We start from the raw sequence: 12,155 nt of genomic DNA, 5'->3' as shown, positions 1-12,155 counted from the left end.
TGGAGCCATCTCTCGGGAATGCAAAATCGGGAAATACCGTTCGAATTATTCGTAAGCGAAATTCTGATGTTTTTCCACACCGACAACAAAAAAATCGAGTCAAATCAATTTCGATAACAAAACTCGCGTTTGTTTTGACAAAAAAGAATCTCTGAATTTGTTTAACTTTGCGCGCGAGTCGGTAATTTTCTGTCGGTATAACAGACGCGTGACTTGCCCCAAATTGCTATTCGACCGATCGCCACATTTACTTCTTCTGTTCTCTTCTGGTTATATGGCGCAAGCTACTTCAGTCGAAACGAGCAAAAGCCAGTTCGTTACTCGACGAAGCAACGAACAACTACGTGATACGAAGTTGGAAGACTTCGAAAAATACGTAAATAATAGTTTTGAAGGAATCGCGACGCGAGTCAGTTTCCACGACCTTCCCTCGTGACCGAGCGAAGATAACTGACTTACCATCCGTGCCGTTCGTTGTTGAGTCTCGCTCTCCCCGTTAGATGGCGGTGGCCGCGGCGTAGGCACAACATGGCCGCCTGGCATTGGCATCGCCATGGCAATTCTCTTGGCAGCCTCGTAATCGTCGCCTTTTTTATACATTTTACACGAGTTTTTTGATACCATCGTCTAGAATATAGATAAGTGCGTGTGTATGTGCGTATGTGATGATGAAAACTGTGGCCGAGCGACCGCAGAAGTAATCCCGAAAGAGAGATCGTCGGATAAACGTGGTGATAAACGCGGTGAGTGTGTTTTTCTCTCTTGTTCTATCGCCTCGCGATAAACTTCGAACCTCAATTTCTCCGCGTTGTTACGACGTTCAAAGTTGAGAGATCAACTTGTTTACGCGATTGTCGAACAACACGAGAGTCAGTGTTGCGACAACAGACTCGAAACTGCTGCGAGTGACGAATCGTCCGACCGACGCAACGCAGCGAAAGTCAAGTCGCGTGTGTTTCCTCCGAGTCGGTTGTGTGTATAACCTCCTCTCTCCGTGTGTACATCCGTGACGGGTATTTTTTATTCCCTTTTCTTTCGATATACACGCACGATGTTTGTTCGCGATGTCGTCTTCGTCGTGTTTGTCTCGAATTGTCATTTCGAAAGAGCGATTTTTTGCGCGAGATTTCGCGACGTTGTCTCGACGTATCATCGCGTGGCGATCGAGCGCGATTTCGAGTTCCGCGGTACAACGGTGGTAAACAATCGAGATTGTTTACCGATCCGCCGATGACACCCGCGTGAACGGGTCGTTGACGCGCCGGCAGATAAACGAACGTCTCCATGGTAACCCCGGCACGTTCGCGAGCGTGTTGTGTTGTGTTGTCGTTTTTGCGTGTGTTGTGACAGCTGGCTGAAAGTGTCAAATATCGTGGGCGCGAGATCGAACGTCAAGCGATCGTTGGCCGCTTGACCCACGCTCGAACTTTGAATGGTTTTTTTTATTTTTATTTTTTTGTAAATTATTGTTTTTATCGAACTCGAGTCGCGAATAATTCCGCGTCTCCGGCGGAATCACATTCGTCGTTTCTGAGTAAATTCGCGAGCTCGTCAGCTGTAGTTCGATTGTCACGCTCCAGCGGCGGATATACGGATCGGTATTTACAAAACTTTATAGGGTTATAGTTGAACATAACATTTAAGTGCGAAACAAAGCGTTTCTCGAAGCGCAGAGAAACGTATTGATTTTTCCGCTGAAATTAATGTGTCTCCGCGATGTTTGCTTTCAGGGCGGACCTAGCCGCATTCTGAGAGAGAGAGATAGTGAGAGAGTCTGAAAAGCGACACAGGTGCGTACCGACAGAGGCATCCCGCGGAGGGATGTTTGAAGTAACCAAGCAGTAGGGACGGATGCACGTATGTTTGTTATTATTACTTGGTTTATTTATTTTCTGCATTAGTTCTCGTTGACCGCACACATGTACACAAAAGAAAAATAGCATTTGACTTTTATTGCTCGCTTTGTCTCTGTGATTATAAATTTTCAATTGTTATCCCACGTTTTGGGAAATTCAAATTGATTGTCAGTAGATTTTTTCTTTTTTTGTTTTTATTTTCGCATGGTTTGTGTCTCTCTTTTTGATGAGATAAAATACTGGATGTATTGTTACGTATAATCAGAGTTTTTTTTTTTTTCACATGTTTACTTCAATATCATATTACGCACACAGAGATGATGTATTGTTTATTGCGTCATATATTCTTATTATCTCTGAACATGTACGGAACATTGAAATTTTATTTATTGTTTCATTAGAGATTAATTTCTCCAGAGACATAAATCATGCTTTCAAGTAACTATGCAAAACGTATGAAGGTATTATCAGTGTGTATTATATACATTGTTTATGTGTGAGGTCATACAGTTATTGAATTTTTTTCTTCGTGACATACAGTGTTAGTTTGCATACATATGTTACTATTTCATTTCTCCGCTTCTTTGGATATCTTTATTGCCGAAAATATCGCTCATATTTATTGCAAAATTCACTGCATTCTCGAGAGCTTCTCTTTATTATAATGTTTATTGCCAAAAATATCGCTCATATTTATTGCAAAATTCACCGCATTCTCGAGAGCTTCTCTTTATTATATAATTTGCTCTTTCAAAAACAATACATTATCTTAATTTTCTTAAGAATAAAATGATGGAGTACGGAAATGTTAATGTAGAAAAGTAACATATGTTTCTTATATTTTTTTTGAAGTTTTATATTTATGTTACGAAGTTACACAAAGTTACTGATAAATCTCACTGTTACGAACAGTAAGTATATACACTCATGTTTATCAGCAGTATGTTTGTCAATTATATTTAATCTTGAAAACACATACTTTTATAAGAAACTTCGTTAATTTTCGAGCAGTACGACGACCCATTTTTATCACAAATATATGATGTAAACAAAAAGACAAGTTTGAAATCACCATTTTCTTTACAATACGAACGAGTATTGATACATAAGTCATTCCTAACTGTAATACAACTAGTATCGAAACAACTTTTATTCATGTTTTTACATACAAAATACTACTCAACATTTATAGACAATTGTTTTATTCCATTCGTGTAATCCATTTGTTTAAAGCAAGTGTATCTTCTCTTTTGTTACTCGCACTATTTTGAACGGGTTTTTCATACAATTTATTCTTGATATCCCTGTGGAGAAAAAAGTGCTATTAGCGCTATAGTTTTTGTTTATTAAAAAAATATCTGTAGTTCTATTTTACCGACGTATGTTTCACTGCGTGTCTCTGGTAACTTACGAACGAAGGTAAGTTTCATGTACCGAAAATGCAGCGCGTATATCGGCTGTTGTAGGTTTACCCTTGACTAAATTTTCGCACCGACTTTCCCTGGTCTGAACAGTACGTCGGTAACAGAGGTTTCTGTTTGTTATAAGAACCAGTTTCCATTTGATAAAATGAAAATGCTTTCCCACAATCGAGACATTTGTTGACCACTAATACAGTAGAAAATCACCTTTTGTTTGTTTAAAAACATGTTATCGTTCCATAATAAATCAAAACAAGTCAAGAGACGTTAGAATCTTTCTGAATATTTTCGAGAAAACGGAAATAAAATGTATTAAAACCAGTTTTACGTTTTACGTAGACGTAGTTAAACATATTTGCTACTTTGTGCAACCAGCACACCTTTCCGTCGTATATTCTCTATAAACTTACCGCGAGCATCTATTATTCGCTTGTGGATACAAAATTTCTAGTTGAAGTACCGGCGAAGTATGTGCGTGAAAAAAAAAAAAAAAAAAAAAAAAGAAAAAAACTTGACGCAATTTTAGGAAAATATACTTTGATTAATTGAATTTCGCAGACGTTTTTCAAATATTCTTTTTGTTAACACGAAAAAGTTTGCTATTCGCGGCGTATTGGAGTGGTATGGAAACACGACGGTGAAATGAAAAGCAAAAAACAAGGAAAAAAAAAACGAGAGTAAAGGGCGAGTTTATGTGAAGTGGAGTGACTCGTGGGTGTGGGTTTGCGTTTGCGTACACGTGAGCGAACTTTCGACCGTGTGTGTTGTAGGGTATTATTTTTAATCACTCAATAGTTCGCCCGAATGCCCGAGTGCGAATCTCGAGGCAATGCGATTATACCGTAATTGGATTACGTTTGACTTCCACCTGTTTTCATGCAGATACACGCCGCGTTCGCTTCTTTTCACAGCGCCGAGGTGATGCCAATATCGTTTTTCTTTTCTTTTTTTTTTTTTAAACATAGCAATTCAACGTTCTAGCTTTTAGTCGCAATCGACACAAGCTAGTAACTTAACAATATAATCGCAAATGTAGTTCTCGTCAAAAAGATATTGCGAGACGCACGATAACGCTTTTAAATTACGCAACATATTCGATTTCTTTAATTGTGTTTTCTATTCTTCTTGTGTGACAAAGAAAAACGATAGAAAAGATCTTTGAAACAAAAAACTCTAGAGTACAAAGAGAAATTCGCAAATTACGTTTTGACTGGTGCGTCTGTGATGTCAACATCCTCTCTCAGCCTTTTAAATTGACAATGAATCATGAATTCCCGGTTGTACGAGGGAGAACATCTGGTCCCGCGTATATTGTGTCAAAGGGGCGAGAGATCTCACGAGGGTAGTAAACCAACAGCCGATAATCGATCATGCGACTCGGTAACTCCATTCACGGCGTGTATAAAAGGACGGATAAGCATCGTGAACTTTCATCATTAAAACGCGTGACATACGCCTCTTACGTCAAAACGTCGCTTTAACCTTTTACATCTCCGGGATTAAGTTAAGTCCATTACCTTCGCGCGTGTATTTTTCTTCTTTATCATTAAATAAACATCTCGAGTTCGATCATTCTCGCCGCTCATCCTCCGCGTATTCTTCTCTCTCTCATCCGCGTTTTCTCGTCGTCAAATAACCTGTTCTTCAATCGTCGCGTTATCTGGAAGAAAGAAAAAAGTCTCTCTTTATATAAACTCATCTCTTTTTGTTTTTGTTGTTTTTTTTTTTTTACCACACGTAGAATTCGAAGCCGCACAACTGTCAAACTATAATAAAAACGTCCGATAATTTCTTTCAACGTCATTTGGGAAACTTTTTCAACTCGCGGATGACATTAATGAAAAAGTGATTAATTTCGAGTGTGGAAACGGTAAACTTGCTTCGGCATCGGATTCCGACCGCATTGCCGGGATGAACTAAATCAGGCGAGGGAGGTAGTGTGGCGGGCTGCAAGTAACTGACCGCAAAAGCGACGACGAGTCGCTTCTTCTTTTTTATTTTTTTTTTATTTTTTTTTATTTATTTCTGTTTTTCTTTTACGCGGAGACCCCATTCGTTCATTAGACCCGACCAGCCATGCAACACGCTCTCGCGCAGACCGAAGTCGTTGCCGAGTTTTCTCTCGGACCGCGTGGTACATCTCTCATCCTATCTTCTCGCTCGACTCGAAAACTTCCCTCTGCCTCGTTTCCTTCCTCTAAACCATCCGCTGCTAGTTCGGAGTAATTTGAAAATGTGACCGTGTCTATAGATTTTAATAGAGTCGCGCCGTCTCATTCTGATATTTTCGCACGTATTCGCATTAGATCTTCTAATTTTATGTGCAAAAGTGAAACACCGACACAAGAGTTTGTGTAATTTATACAAATTCTATCATTTATGCGCGAGCAAATTTTGTTCGCAAGACTAACACATTAAAATGAATATGATAATTATCGATGTTTCATCTCGCGAGCGCGTTCGTCAATTTCCCGTTGATTTTTACTTCCTCGAGAATTTTTAGTCGTTATCTCAACACGCGCGCTCCGCTTCTTTCTTCCCTCTCGTAATAACTAATTCTCGCATGCTCCGTCTGAGATCTGGAGCGCATTTTTGCGGTCACGTTATAAAACTCTGGTTTTCCATACCCGGCGAGATTGAAAGTAACCGAGGTGGAAGTAAAGCCGAGAACCGCGTTTGATCTTAAACCGTCCGGACTATTTTTGATGTCGGCGCATGCTCGCGTTGCGTTCTGTCTCTCTCTCTCTCTCTTGCTCGCGCGCGCACGCAGAGAGAGAGAGAAAGAGGCTCTTTCATTGATTAATATAGCGGTACTTAAGCCTGAGGCTGTGTGCATTTAATTACGTAATGTCAGGCGCACGCGGTATGTAGCTAAATAAACACGTGCGCAAGGTGAGCTGCGTGGAAGGGAAATGCGTAGGGTAATAGCTCAACGTGGTGGATAGTGTTACACATACACAGACGCGAAAGCGTCTCTGCAAATCTTTCGGCACCTCGCGTGTGGAAACTGCATGCTATTTTAGCTCTATTTGTCGGTGTAAACTACATACAAAATTTTAAGGATAATATCGCAGCGCGTTAAATATCAATCTTTATGCTCTGTCACTCGCGTCCTTCTCTCACATTCTCTTTTTGCTCTTTTGCGCTCATTGGTCGCTACCACTAACACGCACACTCGTTCGCCACTTTACAAATGTCTCTGTTCATGTGCTAATTAATTAAAGGACACCCGAGAGACACCCGGCGCCGTATCGGTAACGAGAAAAAATACGCCGCCAAAGTTGGGTCGTTTTTCAAGCGCCATAATGTCGGTCTGCGCAACTCGATTGTTTTAATATCGATCGATGCGCTTTCGTACTTTGTTACATCCATAAGTCGGGGATTCGAGAGTTTCGAGTATAAATTACAATTGCGGCATCTGCGGCGTAACAACGCTCTCGATTCTTCTGTTATCAGGGGGATAATAAAGTTATTTACCGTCCCGTTTTATCGTCATTGCCATTAATATTTTCGTTGTTGTCTTTCATACGCGATCGGTTTACGGATATATTCATCCTTTGATATAAATTGCCGCGAGGGGAAAAAAAAAAAAACAAGAAAATGCTATTTTGGCAAAACCACGACCGACACGTGGTTTCATTACTGTCACTTAAGACTTAAACCCAGCTTAAACTACGCTCCAGGCGATCGTGGGATTTGCCGTGTTAAAGCTAAGCTACCAAGAAGCGCCGTGACAGTAAGGATACAGCGAACCAGACTGCCATTCGCACAGCGTATTCACTTTGGTGGTTCTGGCAAAAGTTGTTCAATATTGTTTTCACATAAATCCAACTTATGCGTGAAGAAAATCCGGTCGTCGCGGAGAGGAAATTAATCGTTTGTTTTTTGTTCTTTAATTTTCAATAATTTGGTTACGAAGTTCAAGAATTTTTTTTTCCGATTGTTTCTACACGTAGATCACTTAATTCTATAAATAATGAATATTTATTTATTGTTTTGCAGAGTTTTTAGTAAAAATCCTGCAACTCACTTCACTTAGCAAATATTGAATAAATAAATGTTTGATATTTTCTCTTTGCCGAATATTTTATTTAACCGCTATCGTGTTGTCAATAGTTAACGGACATTGATTGGCAAACAGAGAGCCGCAATTGTAGTCTTACGGTTTGTGCAAATTTCAACAGCGGATTAAATCGATTTTGCATTTTAAAGCGCGCGATCGCGACGGGAGAGAAATAAGCCTCGGCAGAAGTAATAATTATTTACTAGCTTGTGCGCAAATTCGCAACATACAAACGTGGCACACATACGTTTGTGTGTAAATACACAGAACGCCGTGTATCGTGTACACGACGTGATTATATCGCGCAAAATAGAGATATTCTATTGCTCGGATCGCGAATAATATGAAAACGCAAAGTTTGTATGACGTTTTTGAAAAAACAAAAAAAAATCAAATTCTCGATATCCATATTCGTAAAAGGGTCGCGGTAATAAGATTTGATAGAACCGTGATCGAAAACGCTATTCGAATTTTTCCGATAAAATATTCTTAATTTTTGCATCAAGTGTGCGCATCAGTTAACTGACGTTTTCCAGAAATCGGAAGGGCAAACAGAGTCGGAAAAGCGGGAAGAATCTTGACAACTCCAACACGGGCGAGTTGGTGACATTTTTATTTATCGAACAGCCAATAGTATTTTCTATTTGCGCGCACTTTGCGCAGCATTCGGTGCGGAAACTGCATCTGACCGCACACATTCGGTGCTTCGTTCCTTAAACAGAAAAGAACTACGTTCAAACGTACTAATTGAAATTTGTAGTGCGCGCGAGTCTACTTGAACGGCAAAACTGAAGCCCGGAGGTTTGCTTTTAACGTCGATATTTTTGCTGGTCTGCCTGGCAGGTGGGAAAAGTTTTTCGCGCACAGAGTAGGTCAACAATTTTCATTCGAGCCGATCGAATGCGCACACGTGTAACCGTGCGCTTTGCTTACGTACAACAAATTATTATTCTTGATCTCGCGATGAGATAACAAAAAAAAAGGAAAGTTTCCGCTGTGTGTTTCTCGTCACGGTTGGACGAGAGATCAGTCGCTGATGTTTGAGCGGATTCGCGAGACAAAGTCGATCGGGCAGAAATTGCAAATGTTGTAATGTGAAACATTACGGCGTCCCGCAAATTCGATAGGCGCGCCACCGCGTAATGACCGCGATATGTATGTATTTTTTTTTTGTTTTTTTCTTTTTTTTTTATACGCGGGAGCTTCTCTCGGCGCGGAGATCACGTGCGCGAGCGAGAGACGCGCGTTATTCTATCGTATTTCCCTCGTGCGAGAGTACAATCTAATTTATGTCGAGCCTCGCTCGTTTCACGCCGATGCGTAATAAATTATGCACGAGAGTCGTCGAGCTATCGTGACACTCGCGGAATTCTATCGAGTTTTCGTTTTGCGGTTCGTTTTTTCGTAAAACATTAATGTCAGTTTTTTTTAATGCGATGTCGGAAATGGTTACGTGACATTACGGAGCGCGTTAAAGAGACTTGAGAATGTGCGAGAGGAGGAGAAGAAGCGTGTTTGCTTTGCCACACATTTTTTTGCGTGTAACGCGCAAATATAAAAAAAAAAAAAACAACTTGCGCGATACGAAGATCTGCGAAATGTGTTATCGCGCAATGTGATATTTTCCTTGCGCAAAAATATTAAGTGTACATTTACACGGCGGCGTTTAAAATTTACCGAGTCGAATTATCCTCGAGTTTAATCTGCGTGAAACGTCGGTTAGCGACGACAAAAAACGTGGAAACGCCGCGTACGTTACCTTTCTTCTTGCGTGTAGGGGGAAGCGCCACGCGCGTTAGAGGCGGCCCCCCCGATTATCGATTTATCATCCTTCTTCGTCCGCTGATTCTCCTGGTCCATATTTCTCAGTCGCATATTACCCAGATAGTCATCTCTGCCGTCGCTTTAAAACGTTGCCGGTTAAAGGAACAAAAAGAAAACGGTTGAACGAGACAGACAGATAAATGACGATTTTACGTCACGGTGTAATATTCAACCCCTCCCTCATTCGTTGCGCGCGTGTGTCGTTTTAACAAAAGATCGCACACGCGTGTGTTGCGTGTAACGTGTCGAGGCATTTCACATCGCGAGTTTCTCTTATTTCCCGGGTGTGTAAAACTCGCGCCGCAAATGAAGAGATTTCGCTTCTAATGGGGAACAATAAAAAAAAAAAAAAAAAAAAAAAAACTGTACTCGCGTAACGTCTAATTGCACCGAAAGGTGTATTGAGAAAAATTCAATCGCACCGAAACAAAATCTTCATTTAAACAATTCAACTTTATCAAAGAGATTCTTTCGCGCAAGTACGTTTGTACGAACGAACGAACATTCGAACGAAACCCGACAGATGGACGGAGTAAACGTCTGTCAACGACCGGAACGTGCGAACGACGCGGGAAATTAGCATTGCACTTGTGTCAAGGAGCGCGCGCGAAGGGTTAGTCAGTCCGAGAGGGTCTTACTCGCATATTAAATATCGCTCCAGTGCTTACGACGGAAACGGCCAAGAACCGCGCAATCAACGACACGCGAGAGAGACCGCTGACGATAAGGACTACAATCGCGAGCGGCCAACAAGAGTTCGATAGTTTCTCTTCGCGATAGCCTCGACAAATCAGCGCGCCACGACTCGAAATTATACGAGTCGTCCGTGGCCGCTTTCCCTCACGGGAAATTCCCCGAAACCCGGTTACTTGCGTCGACATGGAATTTAGTTTGGCGCGGCCTTAATTCAAACTGCGTAAAATTGCCCGGGCGCAATTGAACGTAGAGAGAGGGATTCTCTCTTTCTCTCTCTCTCTCTCTCGGACACGTAAAAGTAGGGCTGATACCATTTCCACGGAAATTCTCGCGATCAATTGATTCGATTGTGCGAGTAAGTCCAGTTCTCGTAACGTTTTTCTCTCGGCGAAGTAACGGTATTTCCGATTGGTCTCGCCAATTAGGACAATATATACGAGAAAATGATCGTATCGCGATAAAAAAAAAAAAAAAATTGCTTTTTCGTGTTTGTCGCGCTTACAAATCTCTCTCTCTCTCGAGTGTTAAGCCGCCGCGATAATACGCTACAAATGCCTCGTCGTCGGTTCAGGAGAAATTTTGTTTTATTATCGAGAACGATATTGATTGCAATACATGTGTGAACACGAATTGAATTTGACGATAAATCTTTTGTCACGATATCGAGAATTAATTGGATGTCAAATCTTTGGATGTCACCGAGAGGCGTCACATAGTATATATACATATATGTATACATATATAGCGGGCGCGTGTTAGTGTTTATTTATATATCGGCACACGCGTTGGTGTTAGTTGTGAGGGGGGGTTTCGTCTGAATTTCGAGGCACGCCCTGTGAAACGGTATCCGGCACACGTATGAAAGTGCAATAAAGAAAAGTGGCGTTCGTGCTCGGGGCGGCCGAATGCGGCGCGGAGTCCGGCTCTCTCTCTCTATCTCTCTCTTTCTCTCTCTCTCGGGGGAATTTATTTTCGATCAAGGTGGCCATTGCTGATTAGCGCGACAATGGCAGCTTTGTTCTACGATTAACGACGTTTTCTCCAATTCCACCCATTTCGTGTAACCTTCCCGGGTTCCCCCGATAATCGTACACTCCGAATCCCGGATAAGATTTAAAGAGCCATTTCCCGAAACTTACGAGGACGCTTAACTATATGTAACGGTTTTCATTAAATTTTAAACCGAAGCACCTCTATCCTACGGGGAGGACAAGCGCGTACAATACTTGTCGTTACAAGACGCGGCTATTTACGATCCGACGTTCTCGTTCGCTTCGTTCATAGGGGTGGGCGGGGGGAGGGAGAGGGTAAAGAACGTAACGGGGCGGCATCGCGCACACTGTCTTTAAAAGAGAGCCCGCACGACGAAGAGCCTCCTCGCTCTTCCTTTTTCTGTATCGTCGCGAAATAAAAGCGTCGTCCGACATCCGCTTTCATCGACGTGCTCGCACGAAACGAGCGCGCGCACATTTTGAGATAATTTATCCTTTAAGATCTCTCTCTCGAGAGAGATACATTCTCCTCGTACAAGGGGAAAGAAAAAGCGAATAGAATTCTTTAAGGCGGAAAGAGAGACCGAAACAAGCTTCGTGCGGAGAGAGAGTAGTCTCTCGTTTTCGGCGGAGGATATCTTAGATGGAGCTAGTTTTTTTTTTTCCCCCGTAATTAGATTCCTCCGTGCACGAGATCGTCGATAGAAAGTCGTTTAACGCTTCTTTGCGCGTGGGAACGAGGGTTGAGACGAGGCTGACGACCACTTTTGACCTTTTATCCGCGCGCCGAATTAGATCCCTTCCCGCTCCCGGAGGGAGGAGATCTCGATATCTCGCGTGATACACTCTCTAAATAATGAGAGCGCCGGACAGAGATCTCTCCCCAGGGGCGGGGGAGAATGCGTCGGCCGCTTTTTCCCGCTCGTATCTTCGCCCGAGAAAAACGTCGAAACGCGCGGAATTAGATAGTGAAAACCGCCGCTGCCGCCGCGCGCATACCGACGATTCCGCAGATATTCTCGAAACGAAGAATGCGATTGTGTTCACAGCTCCGTCCCGACGGTGGAGCGGAGGCGCCAATTTCTATCGCGGCTCGCTCGGTATTTTACGAAGTAATGAAAATATTTCCTCCCTCGATGCGATTAACTGTCGTGTATTTTTTTTCTTTCTTTTTTACTCTTACCCGTTTTAACCCAACAAATTGCTTCAACTAAATGTCGATAACTCTCGCATAGCTGTAAACGGGCGCTCTGTATCGCGGGGGGAGGGGACGCGCTATTGCGCACATTAATCGTACGAGGAC

The 12,155-nt window shown here is 42.2% G+C and overlaps 1 protein-coding gene and 1 long non-coding RNA gene across 11 annotated transcripts in view; one reads left to right on the top strand and one right to left on the bottom strand.

The window, feature by feature from the left end:
* Positions 1–541: 541 nt before the first annotated feature.
* Positions 542–12,155, top strand: part of LOC109857226 (tyrosine-protein phosphatase Lar) — a 265,294-nt gene continuing 253,680 nt past the window's right edge. For 7 of the 10 annotated variants that reach the window (XM_020433366.1, XM_020433370.1, XM_020433364.1 and 4 more), the window contains exons 1-2: positions 542–743; positions 1,731–1,857. In XM_020433366.1, the coding sequence (XP_020288955.1) occupies positions 1,852–1,857 (6 nt within the window). In that variant the 5' untranslated portion in view covers positions 542–743; positions 1,731–1,851. Of the gene's footprint in view, positions 744–925; positions 1,014–1,469; positions 1,599–1,730; positions 1,858–12,155 lie in introns of those variants that run through there. The other 3 variants (XM_020433367.1, XM_020433361.1, XM_020433362.1) reach the window with 3 other exon arrangements.
* LOC109857229 overlaps positions 2,841–12,155 on the bottom strand; it is a 45,728-nt gene continuing 36,413 nt past the window's right edge. Inside the window, exons 2-3 of the long non-coding RNA XR_002250476.1 lie at positions 4,795–4,937; positions 2,841–3,160 (exon numbers count right to left, since the gene is read on the bottom strand). This is a non-coding gene — a long non-coding RNA (uncharacterized LOC109857229). The remainder of the gene's footprint in view (positions 3,161–4,794; positions 4,938–12,155) is intronic.

This window comes from Pseudomyrmex gracilis, unplaced genomic scaffold (assembly GCF_002006095.1).
Source record: "Pseudomyrmex gracilis isolate BER0280 unplaced genomic scaffold, ASM200609v1 scaffold_151, whole genome shotgun sequence".
NCBI lineage: Eukaryota > Metazoa > Arthropoda > Insecta > Hymenoptera > Formicidae > Pseudomyrmex > Pseudomyrmex gracilis.
Note: the sequence above shows the minus strand (reverse complement) of the source record. Positions and strands in the feature narration are given on the sequence as shown.